At 41.5% G+C, this 24,706-nt stretch overlaps 1 protein-coding gene and 1 long non-coding RNA gene across 2 annotated transcripts; both read right to left on the minus strand.

The window, feature by feature from the left end:
- Window positions 1–1,045: 1,045 nt before the first annotated feature.
- On the minus strand, window positions 1,046–14,780 carry slc34a1b (solute carrier family 34 member 1b). The gene is made up of 13 exons (XM_069720025.1): window positions 14,761–14,780; window positions 14,575–14,648; window positions 14,293–14,475; window positions 13,724–13,870; window positions 13,301–13,444; window positions 10,888–10,999; window positions 10,223–10,418; window positions 8,537–8,632; window positions 8,139–8,190; window positions 7,893–8,060; window positions 7,089–7,205; window positions 3,957–4,081; window positions 1,046–1,697 (listed from the first exon to the last, which is right to left on the minus strand). The coding sequence occupies exons 1-13, from the start codon at window positions 14,778–14,780 to the stop codon at window positions 1,098–1,100; spliced, it is 2,034 nt and encodes a 677-aa protein (XP_069576126.1). The 3' UTR covers window positions 1,046–1,097.
- Window positions 14,781–18,993: 4,213 nt separating this feature from the next.
- LOC138633640 (uncharacterized) lies at window positions 18,994–24,219 on the minus strand. The gene is made up of 5 exons (XR_011311900.1): window positions 24,021–24,219; window positions 19,971–20,089; window positions 19,815–19,892; window positions 19,671–19,724; window positions 18,994–19,463 (listed from the first exon to the last, which is right to left on the minus strand). It is a non-coding gene; the product is annotated as an uncharacterized lncRNA (long non-coding RNA).
- Between the last annotated feature and the right edge of the window lie 487 nt (window positions 24,220–24,706).

A 24,706-nucleotide genomic window follows, 5' to 3' on the forward strand; every position in this document is an offset into this window, starting at 1 on the left:
GAAATAAAGAAAGTGGGTCCAAACTGCGCTGTCAGGGAGGTGGGTGGCAAATGAGATGTACAACAAATAAACACCACTGCAAACAAATTAATTGGAGCTAAACCAAATGATTTAACAGCACTACAAAATGCTGAAACTTAAAGAAACTCAGACAAGACATGCATAAAGACTGCCACCATTTTGTTCTCCCTGGCAGCCCAACCACAGCCACACTGGAAAGACATGAAACAGAAAAACAGCCCAAACAATTTTGCATTAAAACAAACTAAAACTTAACAAATGGTGGAAAAAAAGAACAGTGGCTGGCTTCTCAGAAGTATCTGGTAAAAGAACTTCCAGGCCTGAAACAGCCATTCCCCTCAGTTGGAAACATGCAGGAGACAAAATCACCACCAAACGAAGGCGGGCCTCAGCTTGAGCTCAGGTGTGCAGGAAAGAGGCCCAGGTGAGCTTCCTGCCTCGCTTTATAGCCTCTCTCCTCCCTTCCTGCCTGGGTCCTAGTGCTAGACTAGTATCTGCCCGTCCATATTTGTTCTGTTAAATTAGTTCATCATCAATTGAGTTTGAAGATAAAACCTGACCTTAAAAACAGCCACCTTGTTTAGTAGTATTGATAGAAGGAATTTTTTGATTAAGCAACCAGATATTCATTGGGAAATATAGTTTGCCCTGTTTCTCCCCTTTGATGTGGATGAGATGTCCTTAAAGTGCTCAGTAAAAAATAGAAATGTTAACATCCATGTTTCCATGACAACTTGACAAACTTCATTGGCTAGTGACTATTGTGTCGTATCTCGTACGCTCCAGAACAACCACTTAATAGGCCTTCCTTGTGAGTAGTCTTGAGAGGCGACAAGTCACATCAATGTGAATCACAGCCCATAGGCAGATGTTTGTTCTGCCTTCCAAATGCAGAGCTTAACTGATGCAATCAACTAAAATGTTTTACTGAGCTCATGATATTTAGCCTGGTGTGGAGAAACTACTTCAAGTGATCCAATAATCAGAAATGAGTTTATATTCAAAGAATTAAAAATGACTTTTGTACATTTTCTGATGATATTGACAAAGTGGAGTATAAAATGGCCCTTGTCTGACTACAGTGGAGTGCTGTTGCATCTCTCTAACCCTTTTAATTTAAGAACCCGTACTCCTGGTCTGCTCTCATCCAGGCAGTCCAGGACGGGGTTGTCATAAGCCAGCTGTCTCTCTCTCTGAGCAGACTCTACCTGCATGTTGACAGAAGTTGTCTTAGTCGAGATGTGCTCCTCTTCTTCTTCTTCTTCTCCCTGACCTTCCTCGATTGTGCAGTTGCAGCAGACAATTGTCTTGGTAATCAGGCGGTCAAGCGGTTTGAGGGAGTGCATCCACTTGGGCAGGAAGTCCCAGTTCTGGAGCTTGGCGGGCAGGTGACGGGGGCTGCGGGCCTGCATCACATTTACCATGGCAATGAAGACGGTAACACCCAAGAAAGGAGCCCCGACACTTGCCATCACCCGCCATCCGGCCAGCGAGAGGCCCAGCACCAGCGATGGAAGCAGCAAGAAGCAGAGGAGGAGGTACAAGACTGCGAACCAGCGGTACTTGGCAGTGCGCTCACCCAGGACACGAGCCATCCTTATCGGTAGACGCATGAATGGAAGAGGATACCACAGCAGAATGCCAAGGACATTGAAGAAGAGGTGACACAGAGCAATCTGCATCAAAGACAAGGTGAAGAGATACACTATGTAAGTGCTAAAGTGCTCAGTGCTGAACATAAGTCATCACAGTCACTGTGTGATGTCATTAATTCAAAGTTACATCATAAAAAGAGTCTACAGGGCCTGTTTTCTTATCATGTAACAACAATACCACAAATATAATCTGATGACAAACTGTTTCCTTCACAAAAGAGGTCTAAAAGACGACAGTAATCCCTGGAGCATCCACTCATTTGCTTCCAAAGCTCCTCATCATAAATTAATCCAAATCCATAAAATATTTCATGCTTTATTATCTACCATGTGTAAATAATTATCATTAAATAACCATGTTTTTGTTCCTGTAGGAGAAAAAAGATATGTGTGGACTCATGACTGTGTCTCTAAGAGGTCAGTGAAACCTACCAAAGAGGCGGATGGTGGTGGTGCCGAGTAGCTCCACTTTGCTTTTTCTATTTTTCTTGCAGTTCCAAAATGTCTTTTGTACCTAACAAGAATTTTCACCTTGAGGCTGTGTGTCTCAACACAGCAGTCTAGTTCTAGTTTACATCCATATATGTCCAGACCTCAAATATATGTATGAAGAATTTTAAGGGCTTTAAAGGCCAATAAAGCTGATACTGATAACAAGGTAACAAGTCTTGGTGTAATCTTAGACTCAGATCTAAGTTTCAATCTGGTGACAAAAACTTCTCTTTTCCATCTTAGAAACATAGCCAAGGTGCGGCCGTTTAAAAATCAGACAGATGCCAAAAAGTTGATTCACGCCTTCATTTCTAGCCGACTGGACTACTGTAATGCACTTTTTATTGGCCTAACAAAGAAAACAACAGAGAGACTTCAGCTCATCCAAAACTCTGCAGCTCGAGTATTAACCAGAACCAAGAGAAGAGAACACAGCAGTCCAGTTCTGGCTGCTCTGCACTGGCTGCCTATAAGACACAGGATTTACTTTAAGGTCCTCCTCCTCCTCCTCACATTCAAAGCTCTTAATGGGCTCGGACTGACTTACATCGCTAACTCGCTGGTTAACTATGTGCCTTCAAGAACACTGAGATCATCTGCTGCTGGTTTATTGGAGGTTCCCAGCAACAGCCGAAAGAAAATTGGGGATTCAGCTTTTGTCAGCAACGCTCCAAAGCTGTGGAACAAACTAACTGTCGATATCAGGGAAGCTAGCTCAGTTAATACTTTTAAAAGAAAGCTCAAAACATATCTCTTTACTTTAGCCTTTAACTAGCAACTCTTGAAGCTCTCTTGCACCTGCCATGCACTTGAACTACCGCGCCTTTGAAATGCATTTTGCTCATTTTATATTTGAACGATATATTTTGATAAAACTTAAAAAGACTGATATGTAAGTGAAAAGGGAATTTTATTAGTGTATGAACGGGTTGGACCCGTGTGAGTTTTTAACCTAGGTTTAGCAGAAACCTGGAGGTACACTGAAGAGTCTACCTTAAAGAATTTACTAAAACCTCAGCAGAAAAGGAGATTTAATCTCTAGTGTGTTACTGGGTAATATTATAGACAGTGTGAAGTAAAGTTTTAGAAAAGTTCACAAGACTTATAAATGCTACAATTGCTTTTTCCGCTACTTTATATCATAAATTGAATCCCAGAGAACGAACCAAATCAAGTCTACTTGCATTTAATTTATGCATTTTATCTGTTTCTTACGCATTTGATCTTTTATCTCGTTTCTTTTCTATATTTTTAAATGTTCCTTTATATCTGTTTCTATGTGAAACTGCATTTAATTATCTTGCTGTAAAGCACTTCGAGCTGCATTTCTTGTATGAAATGTGCTATACAAATAAAGTATATTATTATTATTATAAAACAAGAAATTGAAGGCATGACAGTAGATGATGCTTCAAATATGGAAGTTGCTGCAAAGAAGCAACAAATTCGAAAACGTGGATGCTTCACACACATCTTCATCCTGACAGCACAGAAAATCTGTATAATCAGTATAGTCTCAAGTTTGACACCCAAGATTAGTGTCACCAATTCAGTATTCAATGAAATGTGAAATATTGTCTGACCTTCTGTTCCTGAGTTTTGGTGTTGAAAAGGGATTTTGCAGAACATTTTTGATATTACATTGAAGTGAAGCATTGTGCCACATTTGAAAACAGGCCCTCGAGGCTTTTCTGAGATTTCGTGTTAATGAGACGAATGGACGATCTGATAACATAATGCCTCTGTCTGCTGTTACCCGTGCGGAGGCATGATAAAAGATCAACCTACCTGTATGGCAGCTGCTAGTTTGTTCCCAGGACTGGCAAGAGCTGCCAGCAGGGCTGTGGCAGTGGTGCCAATGTTGGACCCAAGAGTGAGAGGATACGCCCGCTCTAGACTGATGACACCAATACCTGACAGAGATGACGAAAACAGAAAATTAAGCAGGACATATAAAAGCTTCTGTCATCTTCCTAATGAAACAGTTGCAGTCAGTCAGTCAGGACAACTATTCTCCAAGAGGGTTAGAATAATTTTTTTTAACTATTCAAATGATTTGATCAAATTAAATCACAGATAAAATGGGAAGAAATTTGAATTCACTCATACTTGGTGTTTAAAATGAACAAAAGCCAATATTTGAAAATGTACCAGCGGAATCGTCGAGGCTAAAATATTACTTTGCCAGATAGGAGGACTTGTGATTGTCAAAATTAGAGGCTGCTGTACAGCAACTGAAAACCGAGGTAAGAAAATACTGCTACAGTATTTGATGTAATTACAAAGTCCTGAATTTGTGTGAAAACTGTTGTTGTTATTTGCTGTTTCTTCTGTAAATGCATGATGCGACAGTGAGGTTTGAAGGTGAGGTAGAGATAGTAATATACAAACAGAAATCTCTGTTAATTAGGAGTCATCTTCCATTTGTGTTGTCTCTCACCTTTTAGATTTATGGTTAATTACTCCGATTGTATATTTATCACTGTGCAGCAGGCTGATGACTCATTTGTCACTGATTTTACATTCTTTCCTTTAGCCAGCCGTATACAGTGCCGGTTATGCAACATGCTCTTACCAACTTCACAAGATGATATCAGTGAAAATAATCAAGCTCTTGTCCTTATTTGGCCCGATCTAACTGGCAAATGGGCCACCAGTCAACAATTAAATCTGAGGTGTTTTCTTGATGGTATGAGAGCACAAGGATATTAATTTGCTTGTTGAAAATACAAAAGTAATACAGTGAACCTTTGGTCCAGGTACTGTTAAAAAATAATTACAGTAGCAGTGTGCATTTAGGTGCTATGAGGTAAGAATTTATAAGTTGGTACAGAAACCAGAGGCCTTGGAAACATTGTCCTAGTTTAAGAGCTGCCAGAGGTAATTCTTCCTGGTTTGATTGACATTAGAAACTGTGCTGTTGTTTTTAGCTTGTTTCCCTGTCCAGTCACTGCCTCTCTCGCCGCCTCATTGTAACAACCTAAAAAGAAAGTAACCACATACAAATTTAATGAAGTCATCCAAGCGTTGATACACGGTGGCTATAAAGCACAAACCCCAGAAGCAGAGTTCAGGCGAGTAACAGGACAGAAGCAACACCAGCTGCGCAAAGGGTCGGACCACTCAAGGATAAGAACTGACTCACAGCACAGTTTGAGTTCAGTTTAATGAGACATTGCAGGAGACGATCCCCCCTACAGCCTGTACCCGATGAAACAAAACTAGAACTGCAGGCTGAACTGTTGGAGTCCAAAGTTCAAACTGGACAGATGCTGAAATCCCCACAATACTATACACGGCGCTGTCTCCCAAATCACCCGGCACAAAACAAACCAAATTGAGGAGCAGAGCCAAGATGGACAGTAAGAGGTGCGGGTGGAGTTTGCAAAAGTGAAGAAGGAATTCATCTGAGTCAAAGTTTATTTTGTTGATGAGCTGAGAGAAAAATTGTTTGTGTGAATGTGATCTAAAACATGCTTGCATTTCAAACGGAGTATTGGTCACACTCATATTGCAGGTCTTTTCCAACTGGTCAGACCGTTGTCTGGCCATGGGTATACACTGCTACAGTATTATTACTGCAGACCATAAGAGTTTGGACAGATACACGTGTTTTTCTTCCCTGTGATTCAGCACATTAAGTTTGAAATAAAACAATTACAAATTCTGCTTTAATTTGAGCCTGTTTTTGTCAGTATAGAGATAATTACATGGGAGACATAACCCTTTTAACACGCAGTGCCTGAAATTTCTTGCTTATTGTGGGATCTCCCTTCATTTTTGTCTGGTCTTCATCAAGAGCAGCTCAACTGGACTGAGAGCAGGTGACTGACTCGACCAGTGGAGAATATTACACCTCCTCCCCCCTGTAACGCTTTTCGGTAGCTCAGGGTGAATGTTTATAATTGTTTCCTTGCTGAATGAGGAAATGTAGTCAAATGAATTGTGGTGTGGCTGTGTCTGAATGCACAGAAAGCTGCAGGAAACCTCTGCATTTATCCTGTGGCTTCAGTCAACAGTGAAATCATCAATAAATGCCAGCGCACTTGTTCCATTTAGTCAGACATGCTCAAGTCATTCCAGAACCACTATCATGTATGACAGATTAATTGATATGCTTTGGGTCATGAGTAAGTAAGCATTTCTCTCCAGTAAGTATGTTTTTTTCTCCACACTTTATCTTTATTTTTCCAAACAAATACTCGACGTTAAGGATGACTGATGATTTGTTTCCAGCCGCTATAAATGTGATAAATTTGCCATTCAGTCATACATGAATTAAGTGTTTCCCCATATCCCACGGCGACTATATGTGGCTTTGCTCCATATTTCTTGACAATGTAAATTCAATCTGCATGTTTCCACTAAATCTTCAACAATGTTTTTCATGGCTCCCAATTCGAGAAAAAAAAGTGTTGATAATTACGCCTGCTTGAACTGATATTAAGTATTCATAATGCTAAATATATATTTTCTTATTAGCATCTGTCATTTTCCTTGCAGATGTTGGTTCTTGCGTAACATTTTGACAACAGATAAATGTGTCTGTTGATGTCATCATATTTTACATAATGCTTATATAGTTTAACAAATAAAAATTAGAACAGATAAAACAGACAGGAAAAGTTCTACAAATGTTTTACTTTCAGCATGACTCTTAGGGGGTTTATTAATTTATTCCTACATATACAGACATTTTACAGGTGGTACTCACATTCTCCTCTCACTTCTAATGTAGGTCATATGTATTTTATTCACAAACTATTGCTATAATCCAGATTTTCAAGATCGCTAGTTTAAGTTTGGTTCCCTTTCACTATAACTCTTTTCTGTGTCTTCTTACCTTACGTATTCGTATGCCATTTTATTTTGGAAATGTCTTTTAGGGAGGAATAAGGAAGAAAGCCATGTATTACTCACCTACCAGCGGGGTCAGGGCAGATGTAAAGACAGAGCTACTCTGGACCACAAATGTCACCCCTGCACCCACAAACATGGCAATGTATCCTGCCAGCCAGCCAAATGGATATGGCAGGTCTGTTGGAATGCAAAGGAAACAATAAGCAATTGAGTACTCATATCTTTTACAAAACATCTTTTCTGACATTTTTAGCCAAAGGGAATAGTTCTACAACAACTTAATTTATTTTTATTATCATTTTAATCAACCTTGTTGAGATTAAACATCTCTTTTCCCAGAGTGTCCTGGCTAAGAGTTAAATACTTATCTGTCCATTGATTATGAAACTAAAAGTCAATTGGTAAACTGGTAAACAAGTTGCTAAACTTGGAGTGGAAACAGTTAGTTGGGTCTGTCCAAAGGCAACCCAAATCATCTATGCACACTTCTAAAGCTCAGTAATCAGCACATTACTGTATTTGTTGTTGTTTGATTCTCTACAAAAAAAAAACAGTGGTATATTTTGGTAATATTTCTTGGGTAGGGGCAGTAACTTCCTGGAATCACACGTGTGTTAATGGTTTTGTTACCTTTCGCTGAACCAGCTGTGTTTCAGGGTTTCCAGTCTTTGTGGTAAGCTAACTAGCTTCATATCTAAAAGACAGATACAGTGTCTCCATCTAACTCTCTGACCGGTGTATTTCCCACCAAATCAAAACATTCCTTCTTGGTTTGTTGGCTCACTTGCAAATCAAATTGTGTATAATCTTTTGCTGCATGCAGATAAACTGATAAAAGCTCCAGCAGCTCACAAGTATACCAACCTGTGTTAATAACTTTATGGATGACATTTGCCACTTGGCCGTTAAGAAGAGAGTTTAGCAGTTTGACCAGAAGCAGCAGACATGTGCAGAGGACAGCCAGAGAGGCTGCCAGGAGAATGAGGCCGACAGTGAGGTCTGACAGCTCAGCGGACGCAAACAAATGTGTACCTGCAGAGATGGGACCAACAATCATCAGGACATTTTTATTTCCATTTTGAACATGACCAAGTATAAGATTTAACTCACACTTTAGGTCATGACTGGATCCACAGCTTTCAGTGCTCATATTGTCTGTAGACTTTAGATAGATAGATAGATAGATAGATAGATAGATAGATAGATAGATAGATAGATAGATAGATAGATAGATAGATAGATAGATAGATAGATAGATAGATAGATAGATAGATAGATAGATAGATAGATAGATAGATAGATAGATAGATAGATAGATGGATAGATGGATAGATGGATAGATGGATGGATGGAAAAAGAAAAAGAAACGTGGGAGAAAGAGACGCAGCATACTGAAATAAACACATAGAAACAGACGGGCGGCAGTGACAGGCTCCATTTGGTGCCAGTATGTGACACAATGTGTCTGCGTGTGCAGGAGACAGCGGTGGATGTGGATAAGCTATTACCATAACAGGGTCAGTCTGGCACCATTCTTTCACCAGGCTCCTATTCCTCATGTCCTCATTTCCCATGGCAATCCCCGTGATCACACACTTGTCTAGCTGAAGGTGAAAGGGGAAATATTTTCAGCAAGTTAAAGGAGAAGAAGGTCAAAGAATTTTAAAAATGCTTTCAGTTCCTTACTCCTTTAATCAGAGGGCCTGCGTTCATCAAATATGCCCTGCTGAAGTGTCTCAGTGCAATACATCGGGGAAGCGCAGTGACAGGTCACTTAGCCCCGCCCCCTTTGGCTACTGTTGTTCTGCATGTCAAACGTTCCAGCTTTGCATGGTTGCTTACAATTCTAACAACAGCAGATTTATCACTCAAAATTCGATCTTGTTTTGAAAACAATTTGTCTTTGATTTTCAGGCACAGGTAGACAAAAGCAGGCTTCAGTTTCTGACCAACACACCTGCTTGCTGAAATCACAACTGTTCCTGGCAGACTTTAGCAGCTGTAGCTAGTTGGTTGATCAAGTAACAGGTGGTGGTTGAAAACTGACTGCGTTCCAAATCGCATACTATTTCTTTTTACTTTTAGTACGGACCACAGCTTCCCTGAAAAAGTATCTACTGTTGCATGTAGTATGTGTAAAATTGGGATAAACTACTTCATCATAAAAATGTGTCTTGAACTTTGACCAACTTTGTTATATCTTAATGATCCATGGGGAGGACACGGAAATAAAGACATCACTTTTTTTGTTTGTTTTGTAGTGTAGAGAAGGGTCCACGACTTGCATGGCAGCTCAGCCTCAAAGGTGTAAAAGCGCTTTGAAACCGCTAAGTTGATAAAGCGCCATACAAGTGCAGACCATTTACCATTTGACCTTTGACCTTTTGGTTATAGAACATCATCAATTCATCCTGTTGCACATTTGTGTGATATTTTGTCATACTTAGCGCATGAGTTCTTGAGTTATGGCCACCAACAAGTTTGTAGGTCACAATGACCTTTGAACAACAAAATCGAATCAGCTCATCCAAGTGGACGTTTGTGCCGAATGTAATTCAATTTGCTGCTGGCATTTCTGAGATAATATGTTCACAGTAATGGGACAGACAGAATGTCTCCAGCCACAGCTGTCGCTGACACTGAGGCAAAAAAATGTAAGGTGAGACTATTTTGTTTAAACAAACCCCGTTTAAATGCTGAGCTCGATCACTGTTAATGTGATAACTAAACTGGCTTGAAGGTGGATAACCACTGTGTTTGGCAAATGCGCCACAATTAATCAGAGCTGATATTTGTGCGGTTTCTGGGGTGTATCTTACACAAATTCAATAAATAGCAAGGTAATGTAAAAAATTCTGCTGCATCATCTGTGCATGGGGGAATTACGACATAGTGCAGTCACCCAAAACCAAATGTAATCTTGATTATATGCTCATTGGCTTGTGAAGCATTTGATCAATTGGTAATAAGCCAAATATGCTAATGATAGAGCTGATCAGTTGTGTTAAATTAATTTCTTGTTGGTCTTTTGGTTTTGGAAAGGTTTAAAGGATACCACACTCCTAACGCTCCTGATGCAAAGTAACGCTCTCACAAACCTGCTGTGAGTAGTCACAGTTACTAAACTAGGATTGGACAGTCGCTGTCCGGGGGAGGAGTTTAGCGAACAGTAAATCACGAGCTGGTAAGTTTACCTGTATGATGACCTTGGTGACCGGCTCAGTGATGACCTTGAGCAGCTCAGGTGCTTCCTCCCCCGGCTGCAGCTTCAAGCTGGTGACCAGCAGGTGGGATAGTCGTGCCATGAACCCGCTAACCACCTCCAGAGGCAACAGAACCAGAACCGAGAGCCAGTTGAAGCAGTCGTGGATTGTTGCTCCAGCAAAGGCACTGCCGAGGGTCAACCAAGGTCAGCATGATCTACTACTCAGAGTGATTGCTTGTTATTCTTCTTTCCACGGCTCAACTTTTTTGGGCGGGTGTGATGTAATGATCATCGAGTTTGGACTCAGTGTGTGTATATGTTGTAAATGATTCATTTTATTTGACCAGACACTGATTAAATAACATGCCATCGGTTCTGTGCGGTATCTTTTCATGCCAGAGGGTTACTGGTACGGGATCCATGTGGATTGGTGCCATTATTGTCACTGTTTTTGAAATTACACTCAAATGGAGACTGAAGCCAAGAGGCAGCAAACAGCTGCTAATGCTTTCTCCTCACCCTCCTCTGCTTTCTCTTTCAACACTTTTATCCCTCTTTCATCTCCCCACTTATCCTCTTCACTTCTTCCACTTTTTCAGTTTCTTCTGCCCTCCTCTGCTCCTCTCCTCCTCTGTCTCATGGTTCCCCACTCACCGTTGAAACTCGGTTCTCTCTGCCGCTTGCATCATGGCCACAATGGTGTTTGTGACGGAAGTCCCAATATTGGAGCCCATGATGACTGGAACAGCCGACCTCACTTCCAGCACTGTGAGGTGAGACCACACAGAAAGTTACATTTGACTTGAAAGTCATTTTGACAACTCTTGCATGAATAGTTTATCAACAACAACAAACAAACACTGCGAATGGGTAAATGTCTGCCTTCATCGTGAATACTAATGCATCGCATATATAATTACTATGCATGACCTTCCACATTTTGAATGCAACATGAGTTTTTAATGGAGATGAGAGGTGATTATAATTTCCATGTGAGTGGAGGCATCTTTGCAGGGGAGGGGCATATCACTGAGTAAGCCTTTAGTGACGATGACCTAGAGGACACACATCAAGGAGACAAACATCCATGCCTTTGCATCTCTTTCTATTTTTGGTGATTACCTGTATTTTTCCTCTTGACTCTGATATTAAAAGGCCTTAGAAGCAGAGGCATCTCCTGCATACTGATGTCATTCACTTTAACGGAGAGTAACGGGGGCTAACCTTCACATAGGACCCTGAACACTTGCAGCCTTATTGTGTAATGGTCTTCTGAAGCATGATAAACTGGACTGACTGAGATGGTGGGAGATTAAAGGGTGTGAAACAGTTTGATTTGATTGCTCCTCTGATCCCAGTCCACCCTGCGGAACTTCAATAATTCAAAGGTGTTTTTAACAAATTGCCACCACAGAACAACAATGTCAAAATGTCTATTTCGAGCCAGTCAGTCAGTGTGTGACAATCACACAATAAACAGATTAAATTAGGCATTAATCTTTCAATAAAGAGATCTTATATTTATCTTACATCACATAAAGATAAGATAAAGAGACTACTCTTGTTGCTCTCAAACAGAGACCAGCACAGTAATGTGTACGGCGCAGGCGAAGCAATAACCTTCATGCAGAATTATTTCAAGTTACAACACTTGATTAGTATCTGGGTTCCACACATTTCTGTGACGGCTGGTACGTGTGTCTTTGTGATTTCACCATGACCTTGAGCGGAGACGTCAGATTTTGTGTTTGTTTTGTGTGTGTCAGGAAATCGACAACAGAGACCATTAAAATGTTTCAGAAAGCATCAGGAATGAAGCAGTGAGCTGTGGGAGGTGTTCTGAGTGTAATTCACGTTTCAAAAGTCGCACAAAGTCGCTGCCCAAGACCGAAGAAGGCGCATTGGGTCTGGAGCACAACCCGGTGGGTTTTCTTTGACACTCGTGGGGTTGTGCACTGTGAATTCATTGCCCAGGGTCAGACTGTCAACACCGAGTTCTACCGCGAAGGTTTTGGTGCAAACAACCTGATCTGTGGTGCGATGGCACTTTGGTTCTCCAACATGGCAACGCGCCTGCTCACGCCCACTGTGCTCGCCAGATTCGACTCCCTGCGACTTCCTTTTGTTCACGAAAAATTTTGACACTAAATTTGATGTGCGCTCTCAGCTCAAGTTTCAGGTCCACGGGGAAATCACAAATGCAGATAGACCACTGCTCACAAAAATGTGCTTCAGACCTCCACTGTCGTCCCACATGCACTGTTCTGCTACTGCAAAGAGCAACAAAGTGTATAAGTCCTCCTGTTTGATTCATGTTTGCTAAAACCTACAATGCATGGCTGTTTCAGGAGATTATTTAGCCCCGTTTATAGAATGAAAATATGTATTTGTGACTCTTTTCTTTAGTTAGACTCAATGGGGAAGTCGCAATATTGAGAGATAAACTCACAATGTTGCTTTTAGTCCTTTCTGGAGGGTTTTCTGGCATTAAGAAAAACATAAAATAATGTCAGTCTTAACCTTTAATTTATATTAAAAAATAGAAAAACATTGGTCTGGTTCTTCATCTACTAGTTCGCACTTGCTGGAACATAGGTATGTGTATATATACACATTCGTAGCATTTATGCATTTACTATAAACTCTTTTTGCTAATTTTATATTTTATGCTAAGTAGCCAAACAAGCCACAGAATGATTTCTATCCTCCAGAGGGCATGCAGCATGTTATTGGGCTTGGAGCCAGAAAACTGAGATCATAACTATAAACTACAAATTAATTTGGTGGTATTGCCAGAGATACACCATGGGAATTTTTTTTTTCTGTTTTTATTGGTATGTTAATGTTTTTTCTGTTTATTGTAATATCTACGCATGCAAAATAATAGCCTGCAGAGATGCAGGCATAAAGTGTGTAAGGTACAGTAAACACACACACACACAGCACATATATAAGGCTAAATGAGGTCAGCCAGGTTATCGTTCCATTTCAGTCTTATTTAAAACTGAAAGCAACTCGTATACAGGCACAAACATTTAGACACACTTTTATGTGCCCATATACTCACATCCAGAGGCCACCAGACTGACTACAATGGAGGTGGAGGTTGATGAGCTTTGAACCAGCACAGTAACCAAGATCCCCACCACCAGCCCTGCCACGGGGTTAGACAGCACTGCATTGTCCTGAAAAATGTCCCCTGCCACTTTACCTGGTTAAATATGCCGCCCACATACACAGAAACACACAGGCACAAAGAAAGACTGTTCTCAGAAATGACAGGGTTGCCAAGAGCAATGTTAAACAAGGCTCAGACTGCTTGTTGCCCCAAATCTACAAGGGTCACCAGATGAAGCTTTGCAGTAAGTTATACAGCAGGGCCCATTAGGACCGTGTGAACTGTTCTTCAGTGACTCACTTATTTGTCAAACATCAACTGGCTGAGTCACTGTAAACCCACTGAGCGGGCAGAGAGGATCATAGTACTTACCCCCTGCTAACTGGAAAGCAGAACTCAGAGTGTCCAAGGAGCAAACAAAGAGAAAGAGGAGGATGAAGAGGAGAGGGATCTTGGATAGATTGATGAAGAGCTGCTTGATCTTGTTTGGACTCACTACTGAGGTCTGAGAGGTGCTGCCTGTTCAAAACAATAGCCAGGGAGAGGGTTAGACTCACAACGGGGCTTACATGTAGAGTACAAAGTTGACCTATTTAAAATATCTAATAATATAAAAATCTGGATTGTCTCTGTCCACTACATCACTCTCCTTTTGCATTCTGTGATTTCTGTGTTCTGGAAGAGAGAGATAGCCTCAGTAAGCTCTCACATGTAGAGAGCAAAGCCATTTGACATACTGCATTACCCGCATGGAGCCAAACACCGCTGAGCGACAGCAGGACCAGACCCACTGGCATTGTGAGTCTTTTTTGAACATGTCTTTATCTAATGAGCATGTGGTTCGGCTTCTGCTGTTGTAATTTGCCTTTTCAAACAGATCCGACCTGCTGCCAGAGCCAGGAGATAAAAGTGTGATTCTCCTCTTCATGCCTCTCTCGTACCTTTCTCTTCGGGGAGTCTGTCTGCCTCTATTATTGAAGGTTTGGTGGAGTGGTGATTGGTATGTTGGCTGTAGCCCTCAAAGCTGCTGGTGAGGTCAAGGGTGGAGCCGATGCCGGACTCCCTGTCCTCCTCCAGTGAGAGTTTGGGCTGTGAGCAGAGCTGAGTAACGTGCATCCTCACCCCTAATACACATTCAGGAGGTAAATATCAGCAGTGATGCATTACAGACATAAAATCAGACATAAACACAGAAATGACGGGAATTGCAACGAAGACGTTACCACTGTTGTCTGGGACTGTGCTCCGTCCAGAGGACACTATAGTTATAGATCGAGAGGACATGGTGCTTTGAATGCTGTGGGGAGATATGCGAGTAATTAAAGTGGCAGGGTGAAGAGGGACCAGTCTGAGAGAGAATATGTTTATCCGCCACCTGCAGCAGTAAAAAGAAGACAAAGGAGACTGACGTTTCTGTGTATGATATCATTTCTCAACAGGCACTGAGGTCCACAGACAAGCAATTAGAAGAGAACAAATTCAACCCACATTGTTTGTAATTGGCAGCTATGCTTGATTTGAGGTCAGATTAAACACTAAAAAAAAAAAAAAAAACACACACACCACGAAGCATCATCTCGCCTCCCAACAAAAGAACGCCTTGTCAGAAACACTAAGAAAACATCAGTATCCATGTAACCTCCATTTCCTACAGCTGCAAATGAACTCCTAAAGGGACTCTTCTCTGTCTATAGAGCAGCAACTCCCTTTTAAGATGTTCATGCTTGCTGTTTAAAGAGACCGTTTACCCCCTTTTCATGTGAGCCACTTTGACATATTTTTGGGGACTCCAGTAGCGGAGGGAGTACTAATGTCTCTCTTAAAAGCAAAGAGGATGGAAGTAATTACAGCAGCCAAAATTACAGTAATTACAGTCAGTGCATCAGTCTCATTCTGTCGCATCCTCCTGCGGGTTCTGATGTGCACAGAGGCCCTCTTAGCATATGTACGTCTCTCGATATGTGGGAGTATGCGAGACAACTTCCATAGATTTCATCTGAATAAACTCTGAATGTACTTGTGCATATTGTGTGCGAGTGTTGCGTGAGTGTGTGTGTGTGTGTGTGTGTGTGTACTGTGTGTACTGTGTGTTATCCTCAAATCTAACTGCCCCACTGTCAACTGCTTGTCGGTCTGCTCCTGTCTCTGTTTAAGTCGGTCACTGTGACTCGCATGTGTATCTCCATGCTGCACCTAAATGTTGCTAATTGAGTTTTACTTGAAGGAAAAATAAAAGGATTAGTGAAACATTTAGTGGCTGTTGTCAGTGAATGACGCCTGACTTGCCGGCATTCTCTAAAGGATTTATGAGCCGTGGGTTCCCTGGCGTTAGATAAAAGAAATCAATTTTGAAATAAATAATTAATTTTGAATAATAACAGGAAGGATGTTATTTATCACTAAGTATTTGATATTGACGTACGAAGTAAAAACCTCTTACCTCGTCTCAAACAGTCTTCTTGTTGTTGTATGTGGTGGGTGCGTAAGCCCCGCAAAGCGAAGTATCAAACTGAAGTGTAACTCATCTTTAAATAAACTAAGCAGATCTGCAGGTGTCAAGAGGAACACCTAATCCCCTGGTGATTAACTTGCTTCATCATCAGAGACAGCATTGTTAATCAATAACACAGAGCCCGAAGTTAATGATGCATGAGTTGGGAAAGCACGTTGTCCATGTATGATGTTTGCTCAACCGACTATTTTTCTCCTGATTTAGAGATCAGCCCTGTTTGAGGTTATTAATCATTCTTGTTGTTTGAGGTTCTCCTCGTTTCTCGCGGAAGAGCAGGCGAAATCTGACACCTAGTGGTAAATGTTATGTGAATGCTGCAGACTATTTCTTTTCCTCGAGTCGGCTGTTTTCATCACGTTTTTGTAGCCTGGCAAGATTAAAGCCAGGGTATTACATGATTATTTCTTCCACCAGATAAGTCAGTGGAAGTGTATTTCGAACACGTATAGGGTGTAATCTGCTTGACTTGTGCAGAACATTCAGGGACTTAGGTGCTTTGCCAGCACTCGAGATCAAACATGTTGTGATTGGAAATGGGCTATCAGTGAGATCTTCTGAGATCCTCTTAACACAGCACGTACACACATTTACTTGCACACCCCACTAGCCACAGGCAATATCCCCCTCTCCATGGGAGAGCGGAGTGATGCCCCTGTTAATAATTAGCCCAGCTTCGGTTCTGTCATATCAGCAGTGCTCTCAACCAAATCTGCCATACCTGCTGACCTCAGATTTGTATCCATGGACTCAGAAGAGCAGAACTTAATAACTCCCTGGACAAAGATGTTACTTTCCAAACTGCTCTGAGAGCTGGGAGACAGAGAGAGATAACAGCTCTGTTAGTTGCACAGGCAGCTGCACTGGAGCTGAGGCTTCTGCCTGTCAATGTTAACTCGAAATCTGGTGCAGCACTGAGCGGAGAGACAAGATATACGGAGACGCACAAGCACGTATGGACACACGCATGTAATCACTTATACGCACACATGGCGGTGGCTAAATCAGAGCTTTTTGGTAGGAAAAAAAAAGAAAAGCCCTCTATGCTGCAGTTAATCCCCTATCCAGATGTGTAAGTCATGGGGAGGTTGCTGCCACTGCTGAGCCTGGGGATAAACCAAAGAGAGGCCACCGGGTCCCCATCCTGCCACTTAAAACACCTGCCAATGCCAATCTATGAGCTGCAGGTAGATAACCTAGATAGTCCTGTTCTGCCCCTCAGTGGGTTGTGTTATCCTGTGTTAATCTTACACAATGCCGTGGGATGCTTTTCAGTAAGCCATTATCTGTTTTTTAGATGAAGGGGATCATAACAATATGGCAGTTAATTATCTGTAGACATGCCTTTGACTGGTTAACTGGTATACTGTGACTGAAACAACAATAAACACTCCAAATGAAGACGGCAACTCTAATAGTGTACGTCTCTACTGCCACACGGCTGTCGTCTAGACAAAAAGGAAAGAAAAAGTTTGATAAAAATTTTAAAAAAAAGCAACATTTTTAGTTCAATTGTATGCCACTACAATGGTGATGGGCATAGCTGGAGGCATTATGTTTTCAGATCGTCCGTTCTTGAGAATGCGATGTATCACAAACGTTTATTTAGTCCAAAGGATGAACTGAATAGATTTTGGCGATCCAATGTCGCTGCGACCCCGCAAAACATGTTTGTGGCCATAACTCGGGAATCAATGTGCTGCCGTGATGACTTTTTATAATTATGACTTATGCATTTTACACGTGGAATAGGATAAACGAATGAAGTGATGACATTTTATATTCAAAAGGTCAAAGGTCAACTTCACTCTGACATTATAATGTACTTCAAAAACACCTGGCCATTATTCAACACCATGTTTCAGGAAGGGAACAGGATATTCTGACCATATTTCACATTTAGTCAGATACTAACTTGGTGACACTAATCTTGGGCGTCCAGCTCAAAACTGCAGTGACTGTATAGATCTTTTGTGAGGACAGGATGAGGACGCCCGTGACGCATCCGCCTTCCGAATGTGTAGCTTTATTATTGCCATTATTCATCAAGCATGTGAACATAAGTATTTCTTCAAAGTCTTCAGTATATATGGAGTCTGCAGAGATTTGGATGTAAACTGCAACTTGACTGGTTGGCGGAGGCGTACAACCATAAATAATTCTGGTTTTCTATTTTTGGACATTTTATAAAGACAAACAATACTTTTATTAAGAAAATAATCAAATGATCTGATAATTTACACTAAAAGTAACTGTTGATTACAGCCTTAACTTGTAAATGAATGTTAACGTTAACAAAAGTATTACTTTTGCAAAACTGAATTTTGTAACATGTTGAGTAAGACAGTTCACTTCTTTGAAAAAATTAACCAGATTTAAAAAAAAAAAAAAAAAATGCACAGAATAGCTTTAAAGAGTCAAATACTGAAATATGGGTTATGGTTTAAAATAAGACTGGGCATTACAGTTTGATGAACTCAGCAGCGGGTTTAGGAGTAAGCTTGATTTATGTGGTACAATATGACTGGGAAACAAACAGACATTTCACCCAAGGTGTGCCTTCGGTAAAAAAAAAAACAACTGTTATATCCGAAATGCATTTTAAAGAACTTACTCCACTGCGTTTTCATTTTTTACGTTAATTATATATGTACAGAATGTATGTGACGAAGCAGCTCTCCTTACTCATTTGTATCCCAGATCATTTGAAGCAGCTCATGTACTCATGTATAATGTCATATATTATACAACAAAATGTTCACCGTTTGTCCTCTATATGTCGGGTGTTCTTTTTTGTGTATTTGCATTTGATTTTTTTTCACTATGGTGGACAATACAGTTGTGTTCTTTCATCATTACACCGAGGCTGCCAATGACTGCAATCAATGTCTGAATGAATCTAGTGATTTCATTGCAAGTCATTTGCAGGCTTTCCTGTGAATCAATTAGCATCGTATTTGAAAAGGTATTCAAACAGCGTTGCCCATCTCCCGTCTCTGCTCTAACTGCCATCTGTGCCTTTCTGCTCCTCCGCCCTCCACCCTCCACCGCCCGACCACCACCTGTCAAAGCCCCATGTATGGCTGGTGTAGGTGAAAGCCTCAGGTGGTTGATTTATGCGAGTAAAGATGGCTTCATTCAACAGCATCACTTTATTGTCACTACACATTCAGTTGGTATGTTTACACCACTCACAGTACAGTGAAACGGCATCATCACAGGTGTCCTTCTGTTTACGTGCAATTGTCTGTGTGTGTGTGTGTGTGTGTGTGTGTGTGTGTGTGTGTGTGTGTGTGTGTGTGTGTGTGTGTGTGTGTGTGTGTGTGTGTGTGTGTGTGTGTGTGTGTGTGTGTGTGTGTGTGCGCTTACTTCTCTCTTTTTATACATTTTCTTCAACTCATAAATTCCTGGCTTGCATGTTTTATATTCTTGTTAATTATTATCTTCAATATTATGTGTTTCCCTGTGTACATATATACATCGTATGTATTATATGTTTATGACTTCATAGCTTGACAGCAACTTTATTTTCCTACTTGGTTTCATTCATCACTTCAGTTCTTCAGTGGAGGACGACGGCATATCGGAGCCATCGGGACATTCCTGAAACACAGAGAAGTAAAGATAAAGCTCATGTTCAGCTCATATTTTTGCATTTAATAAAACATTTTGTGGTTTCATTACAATACAATATATGCAGTGCTGCTTCAGAGGACCTGGGCGTATAGAGGTAGCTTGAAAAGGAATAATTTCTTTTTTTTTTTTTTTATTATCTTCAGTGTAGAAATACAACAAACACATAAAGCTCACCTTCACTTCGTCCAGCTCCGGCCTGCCTGGAAGGGATTTTTGTGAGGAAAAGGCCTGTTAGATGAGAGAGGAGAGATCTGATTAGTGATAAAAGAGGTGAGGGATGAAATACTGGGCAAGGATCAATGTCAGGCCGCTGCTCGCCTTCTTCGACTGCTGCATCTCCTCTGTGGATTTAGACCGGTTCTTCATGTGCTTCTGATGAGAGGTGGTGGTGGGACCCTAGAGAGAGGGAATGGAGGGTCGCATTAGACGGGATCTGAATGATTCAAACATTATAAGTATCAGGCTTTCACGCACTTCATTTGTCTTCTGCTCCATGGCTGACGTGGAGATTTTTGTTTTCCCCAGGAGAAATTCAGCGCCGATGCAGGTTTAGGATGGATCACCGTGTTCTTCTGCCAACTCTGGCTGTACAACTATAAAGTTAGGAGAAAGAAAAAGAGAAACGTTGTAACCACAACAAAGAGTAAGATTAAGTATCATCTTCTCAGAATGTAAGTACTGGTGAAAAGCCACTGACCAAATTAATTTTATTTTTATCTAGGTATAAACAAAAAGTTAAACTCCCTAATTTATCCTGGGTCTGATGTTCACAGGCTTGCTGGGGAGTGTGCAGTTATAGGCTCTTTCCACTAGATGGCATCTCTGACTCGGGGGATCAACTGTTGCTAACGTCGAGTGACTGTCCTCCTGGGATTTACCCTGATTTTGGTGCTAAATGTCTCATTGGGATTCCCATACTGTTGATCCAACTACTGGTTTTATTTTAATTTGTGGAGACAAAAAGAAAAATATACGTGATTCTCCTGACTGCAAGTTAATTGGATTTTTAAAGTTTTAGCTTTCATCCCATTGGCAGAAACTAGCACTATTTTAAGTGGTCACTGCTTGATGACTTTGCTTCTGATTGTGTTTCTTTGCACAACAATTCATCAAAGATGAAGATATTTGTAACTGACTGTTAAAAAAAAAAAAAAAAAAAGAGTCCAAACAGCTTATATCATTAAAAGAAAATTCAATATTATTTGCTCAAAGAAGAGGAGGAAGAATATTCATCATGATGATGATGATAAAGCTCAAAACACACACAGTTAGAGCGATGCAGGACAAACAATGACTCCTGGAGAACTGAGAGGTCACAGTGAATAGCAGGCAAGTTACAGCCACAGCTGGCACCAGGAGCCTCGGTGGCCGGGGACAAAACACTCGTGTCTGGGTCAACGCCCAACAGTCCGATTCTTACAGTCCAACATCTCCGTGCTCCTGTCGATGTCTGTTTCAGTCTGTCAGACACGCAGACAAAATTTTAATGGCAGGGACGGATTTGAAGATGTCAAATGATGTCGTTTATCTTCAAGGAATCATGTGTTTTTGAGTGCTTTGGGTGTGAGGGTTCATTCCTGAACTTGGAAAGCAGTTTAACAAAAAACAAAATAAAACGAAAGGCCCGGTTACTTTCTGTTTCCCAAGCTTTCGGCTACATCTTTGTTTTGTCACAAGTGGAAACACGTAATGAGCTCTTGTTGTCCAGAACTTCTTCCATCTGTTGAGGAAGTCCACAAGATGTTACTGAAACACCATGAAAGCAGGCCCTGTGCTGTTGAATTAATTTGTTAAAGTCTTCTCACAATTATGATTCATTTAATGCAATAAACTAATAATTTTGTACTCCTGAAAATTGTCAATGAATAAATATGACTTTTGCTAAGATGTGTTTGGCATTCTTTTTAAAGGGTTTGTTTTTGAGTATTAAATATGACAAAGAAACCTGAAAGGAGCTGAAAGGCTCTGCCTTGACTTCATGTTTTATATTTCTCTATCGCATCAAATGACCAGGGCTAATAAGCCACAATCTGTAATCTTCAGGTATTCTTTAGTAAAAGTTTAAAACAATAGCCAAAATTTATTTATCAGGAATGTGTCAATATGATTTGATTGACAAATGTCAAATAACCAATAGTTTTTTGCAAAGAAGTGAGACGTCACCTCTGTCAAACTGACCGACTTCAAACCAGTGAGAAAAGCAGATGGACATTTTTTTTTCATCTGAAATGATTTCTTCGTAAGATCTGCTTTTACAATGTCGACGAGTCTCTTAACATTAGATCAGATGTTAAAAAAAAAAAGTCTGATTTGACTGGACAGAAACTGAACTGAAAACCTCTGCCACTCTGAGCTAGATCTAGTTCAACCCGCTGCTCTACAGAAAGCATTCAGCCCAGGGCTCATAAAGAATGAATGGGAGCTGATCGACAGGAACTCACTCACCCACTGTGACGCCTGACAACAGTGGTCATGGTAGCACCGCATTTGATGCTGCGGGGAACTCCATTACAAAGTCCCGAGATATTCATCAAGGGCAAAATTCACTCATACAACTGAATAATCTGCACCGGAACAATCAAGGCAGTGGAGTGTTCCCAGAGTCTTTCATACCAGGTCTATTACCACATACATGTTGGTTGACTTCGCTCACCCAGGGGTATACAAGGGCCGCTGAACTCCCTGCACTTACTCTAAAATGTGCACTACAGCCCCCTGAGGGACAGAGGAGGATAATCTCAGCCTTGACGGCAGGGCAGGCATTCAGTGAGTCCTGAGTGCTCTCTCTGACCAGCTCACTGAGGGAAATGAACTAAATGAGAACGATTTGCTTGCTTTTGCCTCACTCTGGCCGTCCCCCACTTTCCTCTGTCACTGTCTGTTCGTCTCTGTGCAGACAAGGAATCCCTCCACCGTAGATGCGGGACGGGGACAGAGGAACGTATCGGCTGAAGCAAGAGTTCATCTCCTTTGTGGCTGGAGTGGAAAAGCCCTCTGGCTTTGAGAAACACTTCTCCATCCATTAATCCACATGAGCAAGCCAACAACAGCCAAGGCGACACATTCACATATTACATATTACACATCTTTTGTGATATGGATGCAAATACACATCCGTACTGACAACATCACTTTGACTGAGACACTGCAAGAGAGGGAAGGTAAGGGAAAGTAGAAATGTTTAAATGACAGAGTGCTTAGCTTTTACAATCCCCACTAAAATGCTGATGTTACAATCTCCATTACATAAGAACCGAAATACTGGCAGAGCGAGATTGGCTTTTTTTTTTTTTTTTAATGTTGGGTCAACATTAATTAACTCCCCAACTGAGAAACAGGTGACAAGAACTCCTCAAGCCTAACTTGTGTGCGAGTTTTACAAGACCACAAAAGAGATTGAAAAGAAGACTACAGTAAGGTAGCCTCTAACATCACTCCTGCACATTCGCCAAATGACTGCCTGCTGGAGACACAACCGGTGATCACTGTTCATTCATTGATTCATCTAACAGTGATGACACAGAGCCATATTCAACCAGATTCGACTCATTTGGGTGAACCAAACCAGTCCAGAGGGAGAAATCAGTGCCTTATTCTGACACACCAGTGCTGGAGAACACGCTGACCACAGAACCTCACATGCTCAGGATATGTGTAATTACACGGGCAGGTCTGCCACATACATGCGCACAGAGAGCATCGAAGTCAGCACGAGGGCAGTAATTCTCCCGGGAGCCGAGTAAAAGGCACATAAAGACAGCTCATAGTGTCAAGGACATTATGTCCTGTAATTGATGATGACGGGCCGTCTGTTCTGCCTCGTTCAGGTGTGACATACACGCACCCCCATCTCACCCGAGCTGGGTGAATTTAGTCAGCAGTCACAGCTTCTCCCCATCTGACTCACAGCTGAGCAATGTGTATCTCACCTGAGATCTAAGTGAGTGTTAAGGAACCACTATTATGTTCCAACACACTGAGGACAGACTCCGTCCTTCACCGGCAGAGCACAATCAGTACATAGTAATGTGCATGCATTGATCTGATGGACGGGTTTTCTTGTACAGCACTTATGTATTCCTCAGTAGGACTCTCAAAGGCACAGCGAGGCTCGTTCAGAGCTTCGCGTAACAGGACTGAAAATAAGCACTTTCAGGCACTCAAAACCTCTTTCTTATTCATCCCAACGCAGAATGGACCAATTCACGAAAGCGGAGCTCAAACTGAAAGCAGTCGATAGCAAAACGGAGGTAGCAAAAGGCATCGTCTCAGTCCGAATGAAAATGTGAGCTTTTCCATGAATGGGGAGATGAAGAGGTTTATCACGAGGCAGCACAAGATATTTCATCAAGCACAGCGAGGCACAGTGACAGAAGGGAGGGGAGGATGAATGACGAGAGTGACAGGGGGAGAAAGGGCAAGCAAAAAAAAAAAAAAAAAACAGCTATTGACTGAACAACCACAGCGCTCCCCCTCCCAGAAAAGAATTTAATGAACTGCTTCGAGTAAACTCAAGACACTCACCTCCTTTTTTTCCTTCCTTCTCTTTTCTTCCCTCAGTAGAGCAGACGTGCGGTGGAGTAAATGGCACTCCTCATCTCACTGCTGCTACGGTGTCTGCGAGAGAACACTCCTCTCTGCCCATTCATAGATCCGCCGACGCACCACTCGCGCATGGATGGAGACACGAGACACGACACACACACACACACACACACACACACACACACACACACACAACACAACACCAGGTGTGCCACTCATTGCTTTGTATGCTAATGTCTCCAGCCTGGCAGTGGGAATCTGTGTGTGCGACAAACACGTATCACAGACTGCAAATTATTGTAGCTCCACTCATTATCTCAGGACAATTACTTCAGTGAAAATCACATCTACAAAGACAACAACACTGGCTGAATGAGATGCTTTCCCGCACCACGTGCCGCCACGCGCTCTGAAATATTCACATCTGCCATCTATGACTCATCCAATTCGTTTTGTAACCCATACAATAGCCAAATACATTGTCATCCTTGCACGGCCCCTTAACTGGTAATCAACTTACAGCAACAAGTCTGGAGGCAGATAAAATGGGTCATTGGCTACAAACCCATCCCAAGAGCCAATCACAGCACCGCAGTGATTCCTGTCACTGTGCAAAAGTGACATCATTACATGACAGCATTGTAGAGGGAGTTTTCCTCCAAAAG

This window comes from Brachyistius frenatus, unplaced genomic scaffold (genome assembly GCF_029030835.1).
Source record: "Brachyistius frenatus isolate BFR_SWC_R1_liver_20210118 unplaced genomic scaffold, ASM2903083v1 Contig_229, whole genome shotgun sequence".
NCBI lineage: Eukaryota > Metazoa > Chordata > Actinopteri > Embiotocidae > Brachyistius > Brachyistius frenatus.